Consider the following 23,730-nt stretch of genomic DNA (forward strand, 5'->3'; position numbering starts at 1 on the left):
TACGTCATGCTGCAAAATCTATCGGCCTTCAGGGATTGTTTACCATTTCTCTGGCCTACAGAAACGTATTCCCTAAACCTCCACCTCTTACAAGCTAACGTGCACTGTCAACCAGTGGGGAGAAGTGTATAGCAGCATAAAAATATTGCTGCTATACACTTACAGAATAAGTTCAAGAGGTCTGTTCGATGTCCTCACAAGTGTGGTATGTCTCCATGTGTGTCTCTGTGTGTGTGTGTGTGTGTGTCCAAAGCCCTTTGGTCCAACGTGCGTCCAACCCCGACACCACACACAGAATTCCTGACATTCCTGCAGAAAAAATTACAGCACTTGGGGAACGTTCACCAGCCTGTTCGTGGCACATGGTGACCAAATGACCAGGACACCAAAGTAGGACACCAAAACACACACACACACACACACACACAGTCTCTCTCTTGTGACAGTGGTCAGCTAAAGGACATCAAATACAATAAGGAGTCCTAAATCTAACGGAACATTAGTGGTACTGACCGGTAACCATTTCAAGAACGCACTCGTACATTTTGAGGCTTTTATGTTCTTTTTAAAAATGTGTGGCTAAATGAGAGTACAGGACATCACGCCGAACTTGGTTTAAGGTCAGGTTGTGCAACCGTGGTGTAACTCGTTTATAGCCTAACATTAGCTTTGTACTTCATGTACTGTGGCTCAGAGGCAGAACAGGTCGCCCACCAACTGGAAGATCGGCGGTTCATCCCCGGCTCCTCCAGTCAACATGGGTACTCCAAGGATACACCACATGTCGAAGTATCCTTGGGCAAGATACTGAGCCCCAAATTGCTCCTGATAGCCGTTCCATCGGTGTTTGAGAGCGTGTGAATGGTTACTGAGTAGCAGGTGGCATCTTGTACGGTAGCCTCGGCCACCAGTGTGTGAATGTGTGTGTGAATGGGTGAATGTGACTCGTACTGTAAAGGCGCTTTGAGTGATCAGAAGACTAGGAAGGCGCTATACAAGTGCAGTCCATTTACTTCTGGCGACTGCGTTTAAGCTTCGAAAAAGTGGTGTTCATTACTGAAGATTATTTTCCTGAACAAAACGTGTAAGTATCATAAACGTTTGTTTGCCTCAAAGCTTACTTTCTGCAATAATCCATAATCCAATGGAAGAATCCCATTGGATTTTGGATGAGGGAACCAGGGCGACGCTAACTCCTGTGTCGGCCTATAGAAAAATGTCATCCCAGCCTACTTGTTTAGTCTTTGCACACTGAGTCCGTTTCTTTCGTCAGTAAATGGGTGCGGTTACATGATGGCTTCTCATTCAGAATGAAATAAATCTGAATTAAATCATTCGGAATTAAAGTTTTTCCAGGTAGTTTACATGAGAAATATTCATTCTGAATGAGGGTTTACACGGGAGATCAATTTAATCGCCTTTTAATCGCCTTTATTCGGGTCCGCGCAAGGTTTGGGGCAGGGAAGGTTTCTGATTGGATAGGGGGCGGGGCGGATGTTACGTGTTTACATTTACTGGAAGAAAACACTGTAGTCCTCGCTCCGGATAACAAGACGCTTGACAACGCTGTTCTTAGTGCCTTTTTCGGGCTTGTTTTGCTTATATTCTTGAAGCAGCAGTACGACAACAACCTTGTTCTGTTAATGCTTCGTCTGTTGAGGAGGAGAAGGGAGGTAGAAGACCGTGCTTTGGCGAACAGAAACCGGTGAGTGCAACGAGTCTGACTGCTCTATCTCAGCCCGTTGCTATGCGCGCTATATACGTCATGGTGCCAGAAGGGCAAGGAAACGAGCATGTGCAGAAAGACCGTAATGAACTTAAAGAGGAATGAGTGTATACAAGTGCGAGAAATTTTTTTATTCGGAATTAGAAATGGAATATTACAGCCCGTTACATCGGATTGAATTTTCAATCGTATTGGCCATTTTCATTCTGAATTAGGTGTTTACAAGATCACTTTTAATAGGAATGAACTTAATAGGAATTAAACTGTCTATGTAAACCCACTGATTGTCACACGTCTAAAAATAAATACGACCTTACATTGTGTCAGTCACGTTTGCACACCAAGTCCGAAACTTTCGTCCGTCATTAAAGTTTTCGGAACAGGTTCGATTTTCTGCATTTTTCGTATCCCTCAGAGACTTTAGAGATGATTGACCGAGAATCAGTGAAGAAAATGTGGCGGCGGGACACAGCCACAACAAGACAGAGGGACGGGGCACTCAGACAGCTCACTATCAACAGGTCGGACAGTAATATTGAGGTGGATGATGATGAAGATGTGGAGGATGTGGACCGGACATAGAATGTGGAGGACAGCTCCGCCCCTTCATGCAGTCGTGGAGGGAGTGGTGACAGCCAGATAGGTAACTCCAGTGGAGAGAGGCAAAGGAGGAAATGTGTCTTTTCATTTTGTCACATATTGCGAAAGAAACAGAGCGACAAAACACATTGGAATCAGTGTGCAAGGATTCTGTGCGTACCGACTGTTTTCGGATAAACAAAACTTTGCTCTAAACATAAGACAGCAGTTTTTTGTTTGTTTGTTTTTGGTTGGGATGATGCAATTTAGAAAAAGTTCTAATGCAGAGTATGAGACCTAAGTGATACACAGAGAGTTTAAAGCTGTCACTAATTTTCAACTCTTGTTGTTCATTTCAATTTCAAGGACTTTTTAAGCACTTCAGTTTTTTCCCCTCAAACTTCAAGCACTTCAAGCACCTTGTGGGAACGCTGATTCACACAGACAAGCTTGGGACACCATGTACGCTATGCTGTGTTGATGAGCATGTGCATGTAATTATACAGGAGATCTGAAAGAAAAAGAACTGCATTGTACAGCATGCACACACACATACACACACACTCACACTCACACAGTGAACATACACGCTGAGCCTACCAAGCGGAAAAGAAGCCGCTGTACCAAAAACAGCAGGAGTCGGCCGGGCTGATCTCAGATCACAAAGAGGTATGCATGACACGCATACACTCACAGAAAGGACAGTCTGGGACACAAGGTCATGTGATGCCGGGGTTCATGAGTGGGACATGGTTGGTGGAGGGAGGGAGGCGAGGGGGGGGGGGGGGGGCACAGTTGGAAAAGAACAAGAGAGCACATGAGGACAGCCAGAGATGACTGTTGTGTAGGGCTGTCCCCTGCATCAGTTCTTGGGAATAGAAGGTTTGGTGAGACACCTATTGTGATAAATCAAAGCTTCAACAAACAGAGGAGGCACTTAAAACAAAATAACAATTAGCCACTTCATTAGCAACAGGTTGGAGTAACATTATAGCTAGAAAAAAATGCGCACATTGGCTCACTGTAGAGATGTGATATACCAGTTTCTAGGGCTGCCCCCCGACAGTACTCCAAGTCTGAGGCCATGGTTCTCTGTCGGAAACCAGTGGATTGCCCCCTCTGAGTTGGGAGAGAGTTACTGCCTCAAGTGAGGGAGTTCAAGTATCTTGGGGTCTTGTTCACGATTGAGGGTAGACTGGAGTGTGAGATGGATCGGCGGTTTGGTGCGGTTTCTGCAGTGATGCAGGCGCTGTGCCGGATCGTCAAGTGAAGCTTTAGATTTACTGGTCCATCTACGTCCCAACCCTCACCTATGGTCATGAGCTCTGGGTAGTGACCGACAGACTGAGATCGCGGATACAAGCAACTGAAATGAGTTTCCTCTGTGAGGTGTCTGGGCTCAGCCTTAGAGATAGGGGGAGGAGTCGGACATTTGGAGGGAGCTCGGAGTAGAGCTGCTGCTCCTTCATGTCGAAGGGTGTCAGTTGAGGTGGTTCAACATCTGATCAGGATCCTCCTGGGCACCTCCTGTTAGAGGTGTTCTGGGCACGTCCAGCTGGTAGGAGGCCCCGGGGCAGACCCAGAACACGCTGGAGGGATTATATATGTCATCTGGCCTGTGAACACCTCGGGGTCCTCCAGGAGGAGCTGGAAAGCATTGCTGGGGAGAGGGACGTCTAGAGTACTTTCTTCTTTCTTTGTTCTCCCTGTGTTAGTGTGGGTTTCCTCCAGGTGCTCCAGCTTCCTCCCACAGTCCAAAGACATGCAGGTTAATTGGTGACTCTAAATTGCCGGTGTGAATGGTTGTGTGTGTGTCAGCCCTGTGATAGTCTGGTGACCTGTCGAAGGAGTACCACGCCAAGAGAGAGAGATTATTTTTGTGACTGGTAGTGGAAACAGCTATTGGCTTCAAGTCATGGCTCTAGATTGAGACAGCTCTGTGGGAGTTAAATATAAGCTCTGACAGCAGAGGACACTGAAGAATCATTGGTTGAGTTGTCATTCGCAAGTCTAACTTTCTCTGGACAGGCCACAGATTTCTAGTTTTTCACTTTCTCCTTTCAAGTGGTTACACTTAAAACCAGCTTTTCATCACAGCAAAATATCCTCCATCATCTTAATTTTGGGAACAGGAAGGTTTCCTCTCCTGCAGCTCCTCTCTGTTGAAGCACCACTTTGTGATTAAGGCTGATAAGTCGGCTGTGATTTTACATAAAAATGTCGCCTCATGCAGCTTTAAGAGGATAATGATGGTATCATTGGCATTCCTCTCCCTCCTCCCGTCACTGGCTTGGCCCTCACTGCACTGCTGGCTTCAGTCGGGGAAGCCAGAGGACACATAGCATGAAAATATCTCCTCCCTATCTCGTACAAACTGCGACTCTGAAAACAGATGAACTGCTGCAGCACTCTGGTTAGCATCTGACAACAAAACCAACCATACAGCCCGAGCCAGTTCATGCCTGTAATATCCCAGAATACACTGAATGAGTGCTCTCTGTCCCTGGCCACAACAACCTGCAATCATCGATCCCTGAGGCAGTCTGGAGGTCAGGGAAAAGAGCGGGACGTTCAGATTTTAAAGGGCAAAGAACAATTAAGTCACTATATGCAATAAAAATGCACTTTGGGACATTCTGCACAAGCCGTCAACAAATCTGTTCTTTCTGCACTGAGATCACTTTGTATTTTTATCGTCAGTGTTGTCACATTTTGAATTGTAGGAGCACATGTTTTCCATATGGACAGTGAAGTGAAAGTGAAAGAGAGGTCTCAGCTCTAAATCACGTCACGTGATGTGGGAGGGTAAAATGAGTACTTCTCTTCCTCGCTTAATAATCATTACTGAGATACAAGCAACTGAACTTTTAAGCCTCCAGCAGTCTAACCAGTGTAAGTCTGTATTTATACTGAGCAGCTCAGTGACTTAATTCTGGAGGAGAGCAAAAAGGGGCTTCATGATAATAATTATGAATAAAACATTAAATCTGGTGCAGTGTAACGGCTGGCTTACATGCAGTCAACCCTCTGGTATGAATCAAGACACGTTACTAGATCATCAAAAAGACAGGCCCAGCATAAATGAAGGGCATGTAACCTGAGACTGGCATGACCTAAATATACAGCACGTCCATCAGCGAAGGTTGACGTTATGTTTCCCTGAAGTGCAAAGTCAGAATGAAACAGTAGCTGGGTGTCTTTGACTCTTGCTTTTCCAGTGAAGTCCATTTTGCGATGATTGATGGCTGCACTAAAAACTGAAGACTCAAAAAACAGCACGGACATCCATAAATGATAAATACTGGGTGCTGGACAGAAGAAAAAATACAAATATACAAAAACAGGTCCGAACACCAGAAACTGCTCCTTTTGGAAACTTAAATCGTATCATCACATGTGACGTTTCAGACACATTTACAAGAATGCCAGCAGAGTATCACCTCGAATATCATGACTGAAACATCAGGTAAAAACTTATTTTCATATTCATGTGATAGTTTTGTGTCTTGTGCTGCAAACCGGCTGAGCTACAATAGCTGACGGTGCGACTAAACCCAAACGACCTCGTTATGATTCCCAAAAAGGCCAAGACAAAACTCGAGGCAAAGCGAGGGTCTATATAGGAGATGCTTTTGAACGGTGGAGACGGTTGAAAGCGGAGAAGAATTTGAAATTGGATGTTGAAGTGGCTACTCTTCTCCTCGACAGGTAAGCTTTAGCCAAAGTTGGCTAACTAGCATCATAGCTAGACGGGGATGGACATTTCAAATACTTTCAACTGTTATTCATTTTTGATCATTCATTGTAGCCCATGTGCAGGTGGGTTATCGACCCGACTGATGTTTTTTGAGAAACAAACGTTAGCAGCACGGCGAGCAGCATTAGCAGTGTCCCTGTACATAGCATTAGCAGCCGGCTCCTCCTCCACTGTATCCCGGCAGCAGCGTAAGCAGAAGAGAAGCCGGACTTGCTCGAACGGTCCGCTGGAAAACTGAAGATCAAGGATGCAGCGACGCAGCCTTGCCACGGCAGCCGCAATGGGCAAACAAATCAGTCTCCAGCGTGCCGCTGTCCAGCAACCTCGAATCTGTAGGGAAGGGGGGCGGACACGACTTGCGGCAGTATTTTGAATTTGAGTGCAGTAACCGTTTTGGCCACATTCTTACATACAGCGCCATGGCTTAATAGAGACAGTTTCAAACACAAGTACACAAATCAGCTTCACTATAACTCGCAGCATTCACAGACAAACACTTGTCTCTATCTGGACACATTTTCCCCACAAATACAACATGCTAATGTTATTAACATAAGCCTATGGCATTTTACATTGTATAAATTAGCCTAGCAGCTAGCGAAGATTTCCTCTGCTCATATGAAGCCAGGGACAACAGCAACATTTAACAAAGGTAACGTTACAAAATTCAGCTCCATTACAGCTCACAAGGTTCACTGACAAAACAACTGTCTTATACTAAACACATTTTCCAAACAAATGCAACATGCTAACGTTATTAGCACAAGCCTATGGCATTTTACATTGTATAAATTAGCCTAGCAGCTAGCAGAGATTTCCTCTGCTCATATGAAGCCAAGATAAATCACACACAGGACTTAAAATTTTAGTGGAGGCTTCATTGTCTTCACAGTATTTATTGTTTCTTATCTGTGAAATTAAAGTAAATCAAAGCTTTGTTTCCACTGAGGGAAATGGTTTCAGCTCACAGAGACAGACAGGAGGTCTGCGTCGCTGTGACACTGTGGAGTTACATTTCAGGGGAGGTGCATGTCAGGGTACGGTGTTGATTCGATGCAGAAGTATACATCCTGCCTTAGTTTTCATTTAAAGAAGTGCTTTTTCATTCCTCATGATTACATTTACAGTTACCACAAAGTGGATATTAAATTGCTGGAATCAATATTTGTGTGTGTAGGTGAAAAGAGTGGGAGTGATATTATGTTTTTCCAGTGGTTAAGATGGTAGAGAAACCTCCTCTAATCACTCTGGGATCATTTGCAGTGTCACTGCCTGTATTCAAGTCTGAACCTGCATACCTTTTACTATCTCCGCCTCTGCCCCAAAGACCTATGGCCTACTTACTATAAACTCCCCTCTGCCTGGCACTGGGTGACCTACAGGCCTATATAAACACCACATCCACTCACCCCGTTCACGTGAACCCATATTTAATGCACTCACACAAGCATGACCACCACACATCAGCCGAGCAGACAATCCACTAAAACACCAAGCCGAAGCGGAGGAAAAAAAGGGTTGGGGAGGGAGAATTTACGCCCTCTCCTCTCCACAAGCTGGACGCTTTCCAAAAAGGATTCCCACGATTTTCCATGATGGCTGAAGGGATTTCTGGGAATATATTGGGAGCAGGCTAACGCATATGTGTGTGTGTGTGTGTGTGTGTGTGTGTGTGGGGAGGGGGTTGTGAAAAAAGTGCTGAGCTGTGCTAAAAAAAAAAAGGGGGCGGCACTTAAACACTTGTCTATAACCTCTCCATCTGGAGAGCAGAGCCTGCAGTGATGAAAGGAGACAATGTCTTAGATGGAAATGGAGATAGAGAGGGAGAGGGGGAATTTCTAGGAACACAGAAAGAACATTCAGCAGGCCAGCAAATGTGTTGTGGATGTGGAGACGTTTCTAAAAGAAACGTCTGAAGAAGGGGAATGAGTGAAATATGAACAGACCGGCATCATGCATCTTTTACAACATGAAGAGTGGATAAATTGGGAGAGACTGGAGGATAATGACCATATTTCATTGTTTCTGAAAGGATCTGACACAGGTTGGATGAGGAGAGGACAGTTACCATGGTGATGTGGCAAATTTTGATTGGCCGAGCGTTGAAAGCCTGGAACAATCAGCTCGTCGGGCCTGCGAGAGGAAGTGCGGTCCATGCTTTCCTGTCAGAAAAAGGCACAAAAAAGAAAGATTTAATTTAAACAAAGGCAAAAACCACGCAGTGGGTTTAACATGTCAGATGTTTCAGTGAAGGCTTAGACAACGTGTTATTTTCAGAGGTCAGAGGGTCAGACAAAGGTTGGGTTCATGCTCCTGCTCTCGAGGAACATCAAGCCTCAAGTTCAAAGACCAGTGACACTCTGACCCTGTGGTGCTGTGGCTTTTTGACCCCCAGGCCTCTCCCTCTCTCTCTCCAACACACACACAAACACACACACTTGCACACGTACTCTTTTCAAACTCTCCTCACATGTGAAGCTCACATCAGATACTGATTTGTGATCCAAAAAAAAAAAACAAAACAAAAAAAAAACAAAAAACAAAAAGAGAGCAGATCAATCATTTTCGGTGCAAAAACAAACCAGCCCAGGCACACTTATACAATCTCACACGTCTGGAGATGCACGCACACGCTGCCAAGTTCCTCACACATTGTCTAATTTGAAGCAGCCTCGAGGCAAGAACGCTGCATAGGAGAAAGGGAGGGAAGAAAGCCAAACAAATTTTCAATCTTCCCTTTTCCAGGAAAAAGAAGAACGAGGAAGCATTGCTTCCAGGAACTGCTCGTGGCCAGAGGTCCTGTTGTGCATGTATGCACGCACACACACACACACAGCTCCCCTCGGTGCTTCGAAAACATCCATAAATGCCCAGAGTAAGATTTATAGCTCTGAGAAGCAGCAGCCAAAAGCTTTCCAAGGAAGGCAGCTTGGCTGCAGGGCCTGTGTGCTGACAAAGAAAGTCTGCAGGCTCCAGCTCCAGCTAACTAGCTAGAGATACATCAACATGTTCACTAAATCCTCTCTGATATCGTACTCATTATGTAAGAGGCCACATGCAAACAATAAGGAGCATTACTCCAAACCCACAGACATGCGGACTCCTGCTCAAACACACGAGATAACCTCACATTAACCTCTTAAACTCTGCCACATCCACAGGTTGCTCTATCTGCACAAACTGACGTTGTACTGTCAGGCATTGTTTAAACCATGCCCATCACACACAAGGCTGCAGCCAGCAGCTGTTAGCTTAGCTTGGCATACAGACTGGAAACAGAGAAATAGCGAGCCTGACTCTGTGCACCTCTGAAGCTCATTAATTAAAGACGTGTTTGTTTAATCTGTACAAAAACTAAATGTTTTACAGTAGCCTCAGTGAGGTGCCAGACTATTTGTGGGCTGAAAGCAGTGACTTAATGGAGCTTAAACTTTACTTCACTTGATGGATAAAACAGAAAGTTTTCAGTTTTATATTTTGTTTTTTGTAGAGATTAAACACACAAGATCAATTTATTTTCAACTATTTATCACAATTTTTCTTTTTAAAGGACAAAATATTTTCACCTTGTGCTACATTCCTGTTAATTAGCAAATCTTTGCATCAGAATAAGACTTTATTTTTCTTCACCTGAATTAGGGCTGCAACTGAATAGCCAACCAAATGTTAGTCGACATGAAAGGCAATTAGTCAGCAAGATTTCATTGGTCACTTAGTTGCAGAAAACAAAACAAAACAAACATACCTAAGCTGCACCTTGTCAAAATAAAGCCAAACCTATATGACTGGATCATGTGTGACTTTAATTTGAAAGGACAGACACAGGAAGTGTCCACGCTCAGCAGTCAGACAGGAGTCAGGTTAATCTCCAGGGCTGGTACCTGCGGTTATTCCACAGGCTAGTTAATAACATGTTGGGCAGGAAATCTAAAGTGTGGGATCACTTTGAAAAGGTGAAGGACGAACCCAAGGTGATATGTAAACTCATCTTCATTGGTCGACTACAAACATGACGTATCATCTGAAACATGGAAGTAGCTACATGCCCATTAGCCCACAGCGTCATTAACAGGCGGCTCACTCAGTGACATGGCCAAAGTCTGATGCCGAATGTATTAAACTGTGTGGACCTTGAACTAATGACTAAGGAGAAATCTGGACCCCGTGACTAGACCAGTTGGGAACCACTGATCTTGGATGTACTTCAGTTCAATTTATTTACTTTTTGTTTACTTGGGAAACAAAATGCAGACTGCAGCGAATTTCTTCATTAAGATCTGCAGAAAAATTGGTCCACGCTTTGTTGCTCAAGGCTGGATTACTGTAACTCTCTATTATCAGGTAGCTCTAGTAAGTCCTTAAAAACTCTCCAGCTAATTCAGAATGCAGCAGCACGTGTACTAACAGGAACTAAGAAACGAGATCATATTTCTCCTGTTTTAGCTTCTCTGCGCTGGCTCCCTGTAAAATCCAGAATTGAATTTAAAATCCTACTGTTAACTTATAAAGCTCTAAATGGTCAAGCTCCATCATATCTTAGAGAGCTCATAGTGCCATATTATCCCACCAGAACACTGCGCTCTGAGAACGCAGGGTTACTCGTGGTCCCTAAAGTCTCCAAAAGTAGATCAGGAGCCAGAGCCTTCAGCTATCAGGCTCCTCTCCTTTGGAATCATCTTCCTGTTACGGTCCGGGAGGCAGACACCGTCTCCACATTTAAGACTAGACTTAAGACTTTCCTCTTTGATAAAGTTTAGGATTTTGTTTTGTTTTGTTTTTTTTTACATAAAATTATAGGTTATCAACAAACTGCTGTGTATGATGGTAACTAAACTGTAACTAAAGTTTCTCTGTGTGACCACCCAAGGCCAACACTACTGGTCCACTTGGGGGACTGTCGGGCTGAAACGTTAGCCGACATGATGGTATACACTGTGCAATGTTAGAAATGTAGCCACCAGTTGAGATTTGGCAGAACCTTTTCTACTGCAGGAGCTATTCGAGGCGGAAGACGGAGCAAACCAGGGCTGGATTCTAATGTGATCATGGGATCTTGCAGCTGCCTTGCAAGCTAATGTAATCGGGCAGACATGGAGAAGTTGAAGTTGCAAACACAGAACACTTGAAATTATTAGTCAGGAACCTTAAAGTTTCTACTTTGAAAGTATTTAGTTTTACTGTTTTTTTTTGTTTTTTAAGTGTTGTCTCTTGTGAGGCCGTTGTTTTTGTTCATGTATCAGATGGTTTAGTCTTTTTAAACCATTTCTTAATTGAATCTGTAGAACAATGACTGTATCGTTACATACAGTACACCACTACTGTGATATAAAATTACATATACTGTGCTAGAAGATTATTTCCTTGGCCATATCGCCTCCTCTAATGAGGGGCTTTTCTTAAAAAGGACTTCTTGCTATGACTCCCTGTCCTGCTGAAACTGAGGAGTCATCTCTTGTGGTCTTCTTGGATTTGAGTGAGTTATTTCTTGTTGTAAAGATACATTTGTTTGGCCCAATGTCATGCGTTGGAGTTAGCAGGACTTGTAGAGGAAATCTTAGGCCCCGCTCCCATCAGCTTGACACATTTGGGTTGCTCTGGATAGTCATGAATACTCTTGACATGTCTTTGATCGTGAGCGAGCGTCTCTCCTTTCACTCTATCGCCCACAGCATTAACGGCGAGGCATTTCAACATACTTTCTCTAAGAGCATCGAGGCTAAGCTTCCTCGAAAGCACAAGCGCGAAGACTGAGCGTGCCCATTGCTGTGGTGACCAGAGCGCACAGCCGCTGACCTCTGACCTCTCAGGACTGAAAGAAAGAAAGAACTGTAGTCCATGTTCCCAGACGGAGCAGACACGTTCAGGACTGCTGGCACAGAAACCGACGTTAGAGGGAGAGGATCTGTTGAACGCGTCATTCCTTCTGCTCCTCTGACCATTTGCAGTCATAACTCAGCTGAGCTCCGAGTCTGTGGACTGCGGTTTCTCAGTGCTGTGCGGCTCATGTGTATGCACATTAACACACTCATACATAAGGATACGGGAGGGAAAAACAGAAAGAGTTGCTGGCTGGTTCCTCGGAGACATCTCTGGCACTGATTCAAAGTTCTCACTAAGATAGACACACACACACACACACACACACACACACGCTTTGGAGACAGGCCTGGAACGCTGCCCAGATTCCCAAACATGCCCAGCGTTATGTATAGCGTTATGTAAGTTTACAGAAAGAGGCTCATTTGCTCCTTATCTATACACACTAAACCTTCAGTGACTGCCTACAGAGAGACTCCATGGTGTGTGTGTGTGTGCCATGCTGTGTCATGTCAACTGGCAAGCTTTACATAACACACACACACACACACACACACACACACACACACACACACACAGAGCAATGTTGTAACCCACTTCTCTCCCTCGAACTATCAAACTGTGTCTCTTCTCTGCTCGATGCAGGGTGGAGGAATGTTGTTTTCTATGGGGATTCAATTCACTATTCACTGCAGCCTTACTGGTGCAAAACCCTTTCCTGGAAGCTAACGTGAACAAATCCAACTTCATGTCAGCTCAGCGGGAGCTCAGCGGTCCCACGGTTTGGGGTTAGCAGGGAGCTGAATTTTTGTACCTTCGCTAAGACGAATAAGGCAGCTGAGGCTACGTCACCTCCGCCGTCCCATCGGCCCCCAGCTAGACGTCACGCCATCAATCCCACGCTGTCACACGACGAAGCCCGCAGCTTGTTATTGTTGTTTGTTTAGCGCTCTATTTATAGACCTCCACGATGCTCTTTAACCAAATTCTTTAGGTTGCTGCAGGGTTGGAGAGGAGAAAAGCTGAGCTGGGAAACAAAGGGCTCATTCTGCAGGAGTTGGACAGTGGAGGTGGGTCTGTTGTGCTGCAGACGCCGTATTTCACCTAACTAGGCCAGGAGTCAGTGTGAAGCCAGCGGACTCACAGAGCCACTGTGCACATGCTGATACACACACTGAGGTTTGTACTACTATGATAGTGAGGATGTTCCTCTGAGGTACTGTTCTGTATTCATCAGAGGAGGAGGTGGCTGGCTGTGATGGGTTTTTATTTGTTTGTTTGTTTTGTTTTTTTATCTTTAACCTACCTCGAAACTACAAATATCTTTCCTTGAGCCTCCCAGAGTGACCGGAGGAAAACGCATGACCCTCCTTCAACTATATATAAGCCCTCACCATCTTTCATTAAGCAATTGGAGCCGATAGAACGAGGAAACAGAACAGGATTAACCCTTTGAAACCTGAGGTCTGTTTTACAAAGCCAGTTCAACTCACGCAGGATATCTTCTCATTATCTGGCCTGACTAACCCGTCACATTGTCTGTCTGGATAACCTGTACCACAAAGCTGGTTATCAACTAGTTCAGTCAACTCTGGGTTTTCCTACCCAGCCACGAGTGTGTTCATGTGGAAGAGGCGTGGCTCTTAATTACAAGTGACATCATCAGACCCTTGAATGAGGAGCTGATTAACAGTGTGTGGATTATTTTACGAATTAAATATGATGTGTTTTATCCTCGTTCTCATCACACAGGTGTCTCATGTTATTCTGAGCTGCAGTGATGAATCACAGTGTCAAATATCAACACGGTCACTGCGACTAAAATAAACTTTGCATCAGTTTATGAGCCCTGGAACAATAATATGAATCTACTAACCTCTAACAACATATAGGCTCCTCTTTTTTACCTGAGACTCTGGACTTTGGTCAGCTGTTCAGCATCAGTTACCATGGTGATTTATACTGCTAAGAAGAGAACCAGTGTCGTAGTGCAGAAAACCAAGAGTTAACCCTGAAGTTACCTCGCTAACTCCAAATCCTTCTTTGCAGCACAGGCCTCAGGAGTGACATCACTGTTCTTGTGCTGCTTTCAGACGCCTTTCGCAAGCATTTAAACCTTTGAACCTTGAGAAAATTTGTGCGATTAATTTCAAAAACATGGCAAAAAAGGCCCCGAGTGACGTGGCAAGAATGTCCCACAAATTGCAAAAAACAAAAAACAAAATAAGAAATTACCTAAAAAGAAAAAAGGAAAAAAAATGTCATTATTATTACATTTTAAAATTATGTTACAGAATTATTATAATTTTTAAGCACTCTACCCAGGTCGTATCCTTTTCTGTTTGTTTTTAACTTTTTTCTCTTTTTTTTTTTTTTAATTCATTTTCTTGTTTTTAATTTTCTCTTTTTCTTGCCAATTCTTAGGGTCATTTCTTCTGTATTTGCTCTTGGCTTCTTCCAATGTTTTTAAAAGACATCAAGCAAATTTGCTGAAGTTTCAAAGGGTCAAGAGTCAACTTAAAAATATATATATATCTGAAGCAAAATGCAAATCCTCTTTTCAGATTATATCATTATTACTCATGTTTTCATAGTTTCTAGCTGTGATAAGTGTGCCCTTTTGGCGATTATTATTATTTTTTTTATTTATTATGTTTATTAGCTGTTTATTTATTTATTATTGATTTATTCTTTTTTAATTTTATTTATTTATTTATTTATTTTTGCCATTTAAACCCACTGGTTTGGGGTTTGGGGGGCATTTATAATAAATAGAAAATACAACCATTTAAAGTTGTATGTCCTTTCCCCAAGCAAAAATAGAAAACATAAGTCTAAAAATTTTATTTAATACACCTCCCCCGTTTTGCACCCCCCTCTCCCCCCTCATAAATAATGAACAGTCCCTAACTACAGGCTTCCCTGACTCATAATTAAAACCTGAACCCTTTCAAACCAAAGCAAAATTCCAAACTAAAGCTGCACTAATCAGTGTTATTAATAGGTGTAACATGCACAGCTTCACTCCAATGGAGGAAAGGATGCAGATGCACATAAAACATATAAAATATTTACCTGGTAGTTTGAGTGACGTAAGAAGTAGTCAGGGCATCCCGCTAAGGCCATGGTGTTCCTTCAGTATTCCCTCTATAGGGAATGGCACCCTCTGGTCTCACCAGCACCCTGATCAGGAAGGAAGAACAGCACAGAAAACACACTGAATGAAAAAGTGCCTGAACAAAGATTACAGGAGAAAAACACACATTCACAAACTGAACCAAATGATGAAGGAAAAAAACAGGAGAGTGATGAAGCAACTCACAAAACAAGTGAATAAACAAACTTAACAAACACGATGCTACAACTTTGTAAAAACCAGGATCTATTTGGTTTCCTACAAGACAAGAAACAAAAACCCTGCACCCGTCTCTCTGCTAAAGACAAGACAAAGCCTGCATGAAGGGAATGAATGTGCGTCCATGGATGAACATGTGCACACCGAATCCAATGTAAACACAGCCATTGTGTATGAAACACACACACACACAAGTCAGTTCCCAAACAAAGCCTGGGGCTTAAGACTAAATAAGAAAGCCTCTCGGAGCTAGCAACACTCACCACCTGCAGACTGAAGGGGACGGCAAGAAGAGGAGAAGAGAGGGAGAGCCTTTCTGAAGGGACTTGAAATAGGAGTCGGCTATTTCCACTGCATTGTGCAGCATTATCTGCTGTGAGTAAGTACCGGGAAGTTGTGCGTGTGTGTGTGTGTTAGTGGGGATACACACACACACTGCAATACATTTCCATTCCAAGCTGTTCAGCATTGAGTCTTGTGTTGCTTATGAAAATCAATGTATTTTGCTGCATTGTTGCAGAGTGACAGTTTTGAAGCACGTAGCCTTTAAAGACAGAGTTCACATTTTTTGATGTGGGGTTGTGTGAGGTACTTACCCATATCTGGTGTATTACCTGCAATAGATGGCAGTTTGGAGAAGCAGATGGGAGTACCACTACTGAAGCTAAGCAATGTTCTGCTGTGGATGTGGGTTAGCAGCGAAATCTAGTTTAGCCACTTAAAAAAAGCTACCTAAAAAAATCAGTATTAGTCTAAGAGGAGAGAGTTAGGGGGCGATCACATAGAAATGAGACGCTGTCTTAACTACGTATTGTCTTGCATACATGTTTTTAACTGCTTTCTTGCTTGCATGTTTATTTGCTTGCTGTGAAGTTCGTTTTGTCCTTTGTGTTCTGTATTAATTGTAAGGCTGTCTTATGTTGTGCTGTTGTCAATTGTATGTTAATTTTAGCAATGTCATTATTACTTGTTGTTCACACACTAATCAATTTTAATGAGTTGTAGTTTATTGATCTGCTTTAAGATAAGACTGATGTTTGTTCCCTCAACATAGTTCTACTTTGTTTTATTTCAGGGAGCCTTTGTAACACCTGGCCAGGGACAATGGATGAAAATTAGCCTTTGGCTAAATCTAGCATATTTACAGAAATGTCTATTAATATGCTCTGTCCCTTCAAATAAACAAATAAATAAAAAAATAAATAAAAATTTATTTATAAAAATTAAAATAAATGCGACGCAGGTAAAACCATTGTTTTCCTATGATACGGCGCGTCTGGCCGGCGTCCAAGCATCTTTTTAGACGGGCGTTTTTGTAGATGCTTCTTTTTAGACACCCGTAGATGCTGGAATTGTCGTCATTGGCCCAGGCAGCCAATCAAATCCTCCTTCCTGTTTTGTTGTGGCAGTTACGGCAGTTTGGTCAGTTACGAGCGACAGACAACACAATGCAATCTGAAGACGAGAAATTTATCCTGACAATATTTGATTTTTAAGAATTAAACAACACACGCACACCTCAGTACTTGAGCAAACACAGGAGGGGACACGCATGGAGCTGTGTGAGCAGAGCAACGAATTTGTCTGGTGAGTACAATGTAATTGATGACGACGATAATATGCTAGCTAGCTAGTGGGATATGTGAGAGGGCTGGTGACCTTATTTCGTAGTTCACAGTTTTTGTGCTGCATTTTTATGTATGAGAAGTGCTATATAAACAAAGTTGGATTTTATTTGAAAGCTCGTGATAGTTTCATGTAAGCTACTGTCTTTGAGGGAAACACTGTATTCAAGGGGAGACATAGGGAGATGACAGGAGGTGTGTGTGTGTTGCGCACGCACCCCCGCTCCACAGGCGCTCCTTGCTGGGGTTTTTTTTGTCTAGCGCACATTGAATAAGCGCTTCCAGCGTTTCTTTGAAGTGTCCGCGTTTCTAGCATCTCATTTCTGTGTGATCGCCCCCTTACTGCCTGAAGCGAGGGAGTTCAAGTATCTCGGGGTCTTATCCATGAGTGAAAATGGAGCATGAGATGGATCGACGGTTTGATGCGGCATCTGCAGTGATGCAGGCGCTGCATCGGACAGTCATGGTGAAGAGGGAGCTGAGCCAGAAAGCAAAGCTTTCGATTTACTGGTCCATCTCCGTCCCAACCCTCACCTATGGTCATGAGCTCTGGGTAGTGACTGAAAGAATGAGGTCACAGATACAAGCGGCAGAAATGAGTTTCCTCTGTGGAGTGGCTGCACTCAGCCTTAGAGATAGGGGGAGGAGCTTGGATATCTTGGAGTATAGATGTACATGTGTTAGGCGATTCATTGTTCTTCAAGTAGGCTGGTTGTCCTTTTTCTTAAAATGACAAATATACAGCTTTAATTTGACTGTAAGGAACAAAACATTTCCTGGAAACAAGCCTTCTCCAATTCAGGGAAGACTCATGGGTACCCAAAGAACCCATTTTCATTCAGATATCTTGAGGTCAGAGTTGGAGCGACCCCCTGTGAAAATGGCCATGCCAGTTGTTCCCTCGCCAAAAGCCTAGCCTAAATTTGAAGCGTTATTTAGTCCCCTTCCTGACAAGCTACACTGACAGTTTGGTACCAATTGATGTCTTAGGTTGTCTAGTTTGATAAGACACCACTACCTTAGTGCTAGCTTAAAAAATTAGTAGGCCACAGCCTTTTAAAGACAGGAATGTCTGCCTCCAGTTATTTGCAGCAATTGCTTGAGGGTGACCAAAGCCCTCCCTTAGGGGTGTCACTGGATATTATGATATCTAGTTAGATGTCTAGATTATAGTCTCATATTACGATGTTCACATTCTCACCCAGACCTCGTCAGATATCGTTGTTTGGTCATGGACTTTCCACATCGAGATATGGCTTCCAAGGTACCCTGGGTACATTGCTTTTTGACGTTCTGGGACGCTGTGTCAACTTCAGCCTGTTGCATGCATTGTCTGGTTTCAAAATACACTTCAGTTTTCACAGGAAATGTACAGTTTGCATACAGTCTCTTTCAAAATAAAAGCACTATGTTGGTACAACACTGTGAATTGATGTTTTTTTTCCTTCAACAACACATGCATGTGGTTGGGTTTAGGAAAAAAAAACAGGGTTTGGTTTTACAATCACACCGTAAGTGAACACCCGCCCTCAGACTTCCGCACTAAACTTTCGCTGTTGTCCAGTGGCATTCCCCCCTGGTGCTGCCAGGAGTGTTTAATGGTGACCGGAATTGTATCATGCCGTTTGTCTTTTTTTTCTCATCAGTGTCTGACACGGGAGGTCACTGACCAAGCACCAGGTTTCAGCAATTTTTGACTCAGACCGGGTTGGAGGGCGAGGTAAAGTGGTGATAATACTCTCAATATAGCGTACACTTAGGGTGCTTTCACACCTGCCCTGTTTGGTTCTGTTCGGTCGAACTCAAGTCCGTTTGCCCCCTCAGTGCGGTTCGTTTGTGCAGGTGTGAACACACCAAAACAACCGGACCGAGACCTTCTTGAAGAGGTGGTCTCGGTCCGGTTCCAAAGGAACTCTGGTGTGGTTGGTTTGTGGTGAGAAGGTGTTCCGACCTGGATGTGAAGCAACTGCAGTCACATGACACATTGTTTGGGTTAAACATGAGCATGTTACAGTCCTGGAGGATTATTAATGTGCACCTCCTCCTGTACTGCCTTAATATGCACATTCAGCACATCCAATGCATCAAAACATTGTTTTCTAGTTGGAGCCGCGCCTCGTTTTCAAACTGTATGGTTTGACTAAAATGAACAATGACAGCAATATAGTCCACGATGAGCAGCGCTAAAATCAACCTGCGTAGTTGTCCCTCCATTGTGACATTAGAAAGTGTCACATTTATCTTGCAAGTGTACTCTTCTTCAACGTTTGCTTTACTTCCTGGATTTTTCCCACATGGAAATTCTGACCAATCAAGAGCAGCTTTCTCACACAAGGCATTTGATCTGGTCCTCTTGTAAATGCTGCCGTGAGAACACAAACCAACTCTAGGCTAAATCTGTTTTGCTGCTAACCCACATCCACAGCACGTACATTGTTTAGCTTCTATGGTGTTACTCCCGTCTGCTTCTCCAAATTGGACAGTGACTATGGACCTCATACAACCCCACTTCAAAAAAATCCAAACTATCCCTTTAAGCGAGTTAAAACAACAACAGTCCAACTCGCAGCTACACCCCTAAATTCATTCCAACTGCTTCAACATGAGAATAAATGGGCTCCTTGGCTCTGCATTGTGTCGTTTTTGAATCAGACTTCTATCTAAATTTGTTTCATTGTTTTGGCTGGAAAATCCTGCTGGTGGAAATCCCAGATCGCCATCAAAATCTTATCGACTGCTCCCTTTAAGGACTCCTATCTGCCCACCCAATTTCACGGAAGGCTGCAAAAACATGGTGGAGATGTCCAGCTCATTCTGTCAATTCAAGAAAAATACAAATGCTCCACAAAGGAATGAATGACTTGTTAAGATGGATATTTCTGCAGCCCACATACAAATTTCAGGGAAGTGCTGCAACCGATACTCCTTCCAACAAAGGTTCGGAAAACTGAATCTACACACACACGCACACACACTGAACTCTGCATCTCTCTCACTACATAGCTCCACTCACTCTTTGACTGCTGGTTTCTCTTCACTTTCTCTCCCAGCATGTCTCCATTGTACAGGTCATTATATAACAGATATCAGATGGTTCAAACAATATCTCTTCTTCCTCCTCCTCCTCCTCCTCCTCTCTTCTCCCTCTCTTTTCACCCCACTAATTACTGTTTCCACTGGGGCTCTGCTATCTTTAGGTCGCTCTGCTGACTGAGAATCTGTGTCTAAATGTGTGTGCACAGTTGCACACATGTTGAAAAGACAGCCTCTCCGCTGCTGATAATTGCACACTTTTTCCTTCTTACTGCAACCGCTTTTATATCTCACACGTTCTTGCATAGGCTCATGCGTGTGTTCACACCAATCAAATTGCCGCCTGGCCAAAAGGGCAAGCTTGGCTGATCGTATGTGTGGCTAATAGGCCTGAGAGCGAAGCCAAAGCTCTGAGTGCTTGACATTTGCTGACATTTGTGGTTCCTCCTGCAGAGAAAGGGAGTAATTCAGCTTTACTGGTCAAACGGGGAGATCTGGAGAATTAAATGGGGCAGGGAGCAACTTAATAATGCCACACGTGTGAGTGTGTGTGTGTGTGTGGATATAACACGCCACACTTCTACATCTTTCCAAGTGTAAGTGAGCTCAGATGGTGACACTGAGTGCAGTTAGTAGCAGGTTTTTTCTCATCAAAACAAGACAAGCACTGCATAGCAACCTGCCCGGTGACGCTCTTCAACTGCACACTACCCACCTGCAGCTGTACTTTACAAACAGTAGTATAACTCTGCCACTCAGGGCCTCTTAAAGACCTTAATGTTTCCTGATCCTAAACAGACCTGCAGTCTTCTTTATGCACCAGGAAGGAAGGAAGGAGGAAGTTTAGCAGCGTGCAGAGATTAGCCTACATTAAGTCACAGCTAATGGAGTTTTATGACAGACCATCAACACACACACACACACACACACTCAGAGAGAGACACACTCAGCTTATCCTCCTTGATGCAGCCCTTCTGCTTGTATGTGCTGTGGGGTGGGTTCAGATAACTCCCTCACAGAGTAGCAATTAGTGGAAGAAACCAAAGTGCAGCTACAGTGAAGAGATGAAACAGTCACTGATGGAGACGGGCTGCTGTCTTCAGGAGGACTTGTGTCAAGCTTTGTCTTGTACAAACTGAACCCCCCCTCCACTGTCACCACTGACTGCAGAGATGTGTTAGAAAATACCTCCAGCTGGTGGTCTTTATAAAGTCTCCTCGTGCACAGATGCATGCTCTGTATGTGAGCCTGGAGGGGCTGGACTCCATACAGTAGTGTGACAGACCCTTTCATATCTAGTGACTTAGTATCTGGTGCCACAGCTAAAAATATCACCAACTAAAGCGCTGGTAAAGTAAGTTAGAAAGCGTCTCCCCTGCTTTGCATCCACATGCATGACCATCGACACTGAGTTAAACCATATGCCTTCTATGCTGAGTTTCCAAACAAGTAACCGAGGAGCTTACTGTGATCAGAGGGCAGCACGCAGCTCAGGAATCGTGTCCAGCAGCAGCAGCACCCGGCGCGCCTCGTCCGTCCTCGTCTGGAGCTCCACACAAACTGCTTCCACCCAGAAAACTCCGTCCGCTGTTCAGCCGCCTTCACCTTGTTCCCCCCGGAGGTGCGCTCCTCTGCACACGTACACACACTCACGTACACACACACACACACACACACGCACACACACACACACATGCACCGCTCTCAACCTGCACTTTTCGACCAGCTGACTCCTCTCGCTTGCTCTCCACACACACACACACACACACACACACACACACACACACACACACACACACACACACACAGAAGGAAACCTACTCTCTCCGCCCCGCCCTACTCACACCAGCACACTGCAAAAAATCCCGCCGCCACTTTTTTTTTTACAGTTTTCAAATCTTCTGTTCAGCACAACACATAAGAGAATAAATATTTATCCCCAAAGAGTTTTAATAACTTTCTGAAGTTGTAACTTTATATTGAAAGCATTTTACTATTTTTAAAACTAAAAGGTGACATTTTTGCAGTGTTATTTTAACCTATTTTTAACAAATTGAATTCATACTTCTACATTGAATACCTGATAGCTACCTGACATGCACCTCCCCTGAAATGTAACTCCACAGTGTCACAGTGACGCAGACCTCCTGTCTGTCTCTGTAAGCTGAAACCATTTCCCTCAGTGGAAACAAAGCTTTGATTTACTTTAATTTCACAGATAAGAAACAATAAATTGTGAAGACAATAAAGCCTCCACTAAAATAGCATTTTAAGTCCTGTGTGTGATTTATCCTGGCTTCATATGAGCAGAGGAAATCTCTGCTAGCTGCTAGGCTAATTTATACAATGTAAAATGCCATAGGCTTGTGCTAATAACGTTAGCATGTTGCATTTGTTTGGAAAACGCGTTTAGTATAAGACAGTTGTTTTGTCAGTAGCTTTGTTTCCATCCAAAAGTGATTTGAATCATTGGGAAATGTGCATTAAAAGAAAAACAAATCCTGTGTGTTTCCATCAAATCTACGGACTTTGGTGAAAACTACGAACTCGCGTGAGTTTTCCACAGAACCGGGAACAAAACAAGTCTCACATTCTTCTTCTTCTACATTTTCTGGCGGTTGGCAACCAGCTTGTAAATGCATTACCGCCTTCCCAACCCGGAGTGTGGATATCACCATGGAGAGAGGTGCGCTACGTCAGACTTAATTCAAACATAACTGTTTCCATCCCCTGTTTTGCGAATCAACATTTTTTCAAATCAACCAAAACCCGGCTAAAGCGAGCGTATTTTAGTTTGTGCGAATCAGGGGATTTTAATTCGAATTTTGACGTTTCCATCATAATTTTCCAATGTGATACTTCTAGATGTGCATCTACACGGGCTGATGGAAAAATGGCTACTGAACCTTGTGAGTTGTAATGGAGCTGAATTTTGTAGCGTTACCTTTGTTAAATATTGCTGTTGTCCCTAGCTTCATATGAGAAGAGGAAAAGTCTGCTAGCTGCTAGGCTAATTTATACAATGTAAAATGCCATAGGCTTGTGCTAAAAACATTGTATTTGTGAGGAAAATGTGTCCAGATAAAGACAAGTGTTTGTCTGTGAATGCTGCATGTTATAGTGAAGCTGATGTGTGTACTTGTGTTTGAAACTGTCTCTATTAAGACATGTTTAATGTGTGTTTTGAATCAACTAAACTTTACAGCACTTCACAGAAACCCCACCGCCAACTAGTGTTTTGGAGGTGTAACTACATTGTGACAAGTATAAATGCTCACAACGGTGTAGGCGCTAATCAGTGACAGAGTCATCAAGACATGTAACCTGCAGACACATTCAGTTTATCACGTACACAACACGCCTACCACTAGAACAAAACAAACCCACCAACTAGGGGTGGGAGAAAAATCAGTTCTTAGATGCATCGCAATGTGAACATGGACGATTCGGCATCGATTCACAAATGTCAACAATCTTTACGTAAATATTTGTTTGTTTATTTAGCACATATTAAAAAAAAAAGTCAACATTACAATTACCATAAAAAAATTGACAATCAGTAATACAATTACCATTAAAACAATTTACAGTCGGTGATATAAGAGCTTCTTTTTAAGAAAAATTTAAAAAGAAAAATAGAACAATGGGGAACATGCAAAGAGGTCCAAAAAACCCTCAAGGGGCTTGACAAGAGGACTTCCCTAAATAAACATTAAATTAGACATTGTCATGTGCATAAAGGCATGATATCACACTCACACCCACACACTCACACACACACGCACGCACGCACGCACAGATACAGAGATCAGGTCATTGTTACTGATATAGCAAGAAA

At 43.4% G+C, this 23,730-nt stretch overlaps 1 protein-coding gene across 1 annotated transcript in view; it reads right to left on the bottom strand.

Annotated features, from left to right (window-relative positions):
* Positions 1–21,641, bottom strand: part of LOC117263599 (growth factor receptor-bound protein 10-like) — a 54,662-nt gene extending 33,021 nt beyond the window's left edge. Inside the window, exons 1-3 of the mRNA XM_033637144.2 lie at positions 21,359–21,641; positions 14,955–15,062; positions 8,131–8,224 (exon numbers count right to left, since the gene is read on the bottom strand). Of these exons, the coding sequence (XP_033493035.2) occupies positions 8,131–8,224; positions 14,955–15,005 (145 nt within the window). The 5' untranslated portion in view covers positions 15,006–15,062; positions 21,359–21,641. The remainder of the gene's footprint in view (positions 1–8,130; positions 8,225–14,954; positions 15,063–21,358) is intronic.
* Between the last annotated feature and the right edge of the window lie 2,089 nt (positions 21,642–23,730).

The sequence above is a fragment of the Epinephelus lanceolatus genome, chromosome 16 (genome assembly GCF_041903045.1).
Source record: "Epinephelus lanceolatus isolate andai-2023 chromosome 16, ASM4190304v1, whole genome shotgun sequence".
NCBI classification, from domain to species: domain Eukaryota; kingdom Metazoa; phylum Chordata; class Actinopteri; order Perciformes; family Serranidae; genus Epinephelus; species Epinephelus lanceolatus.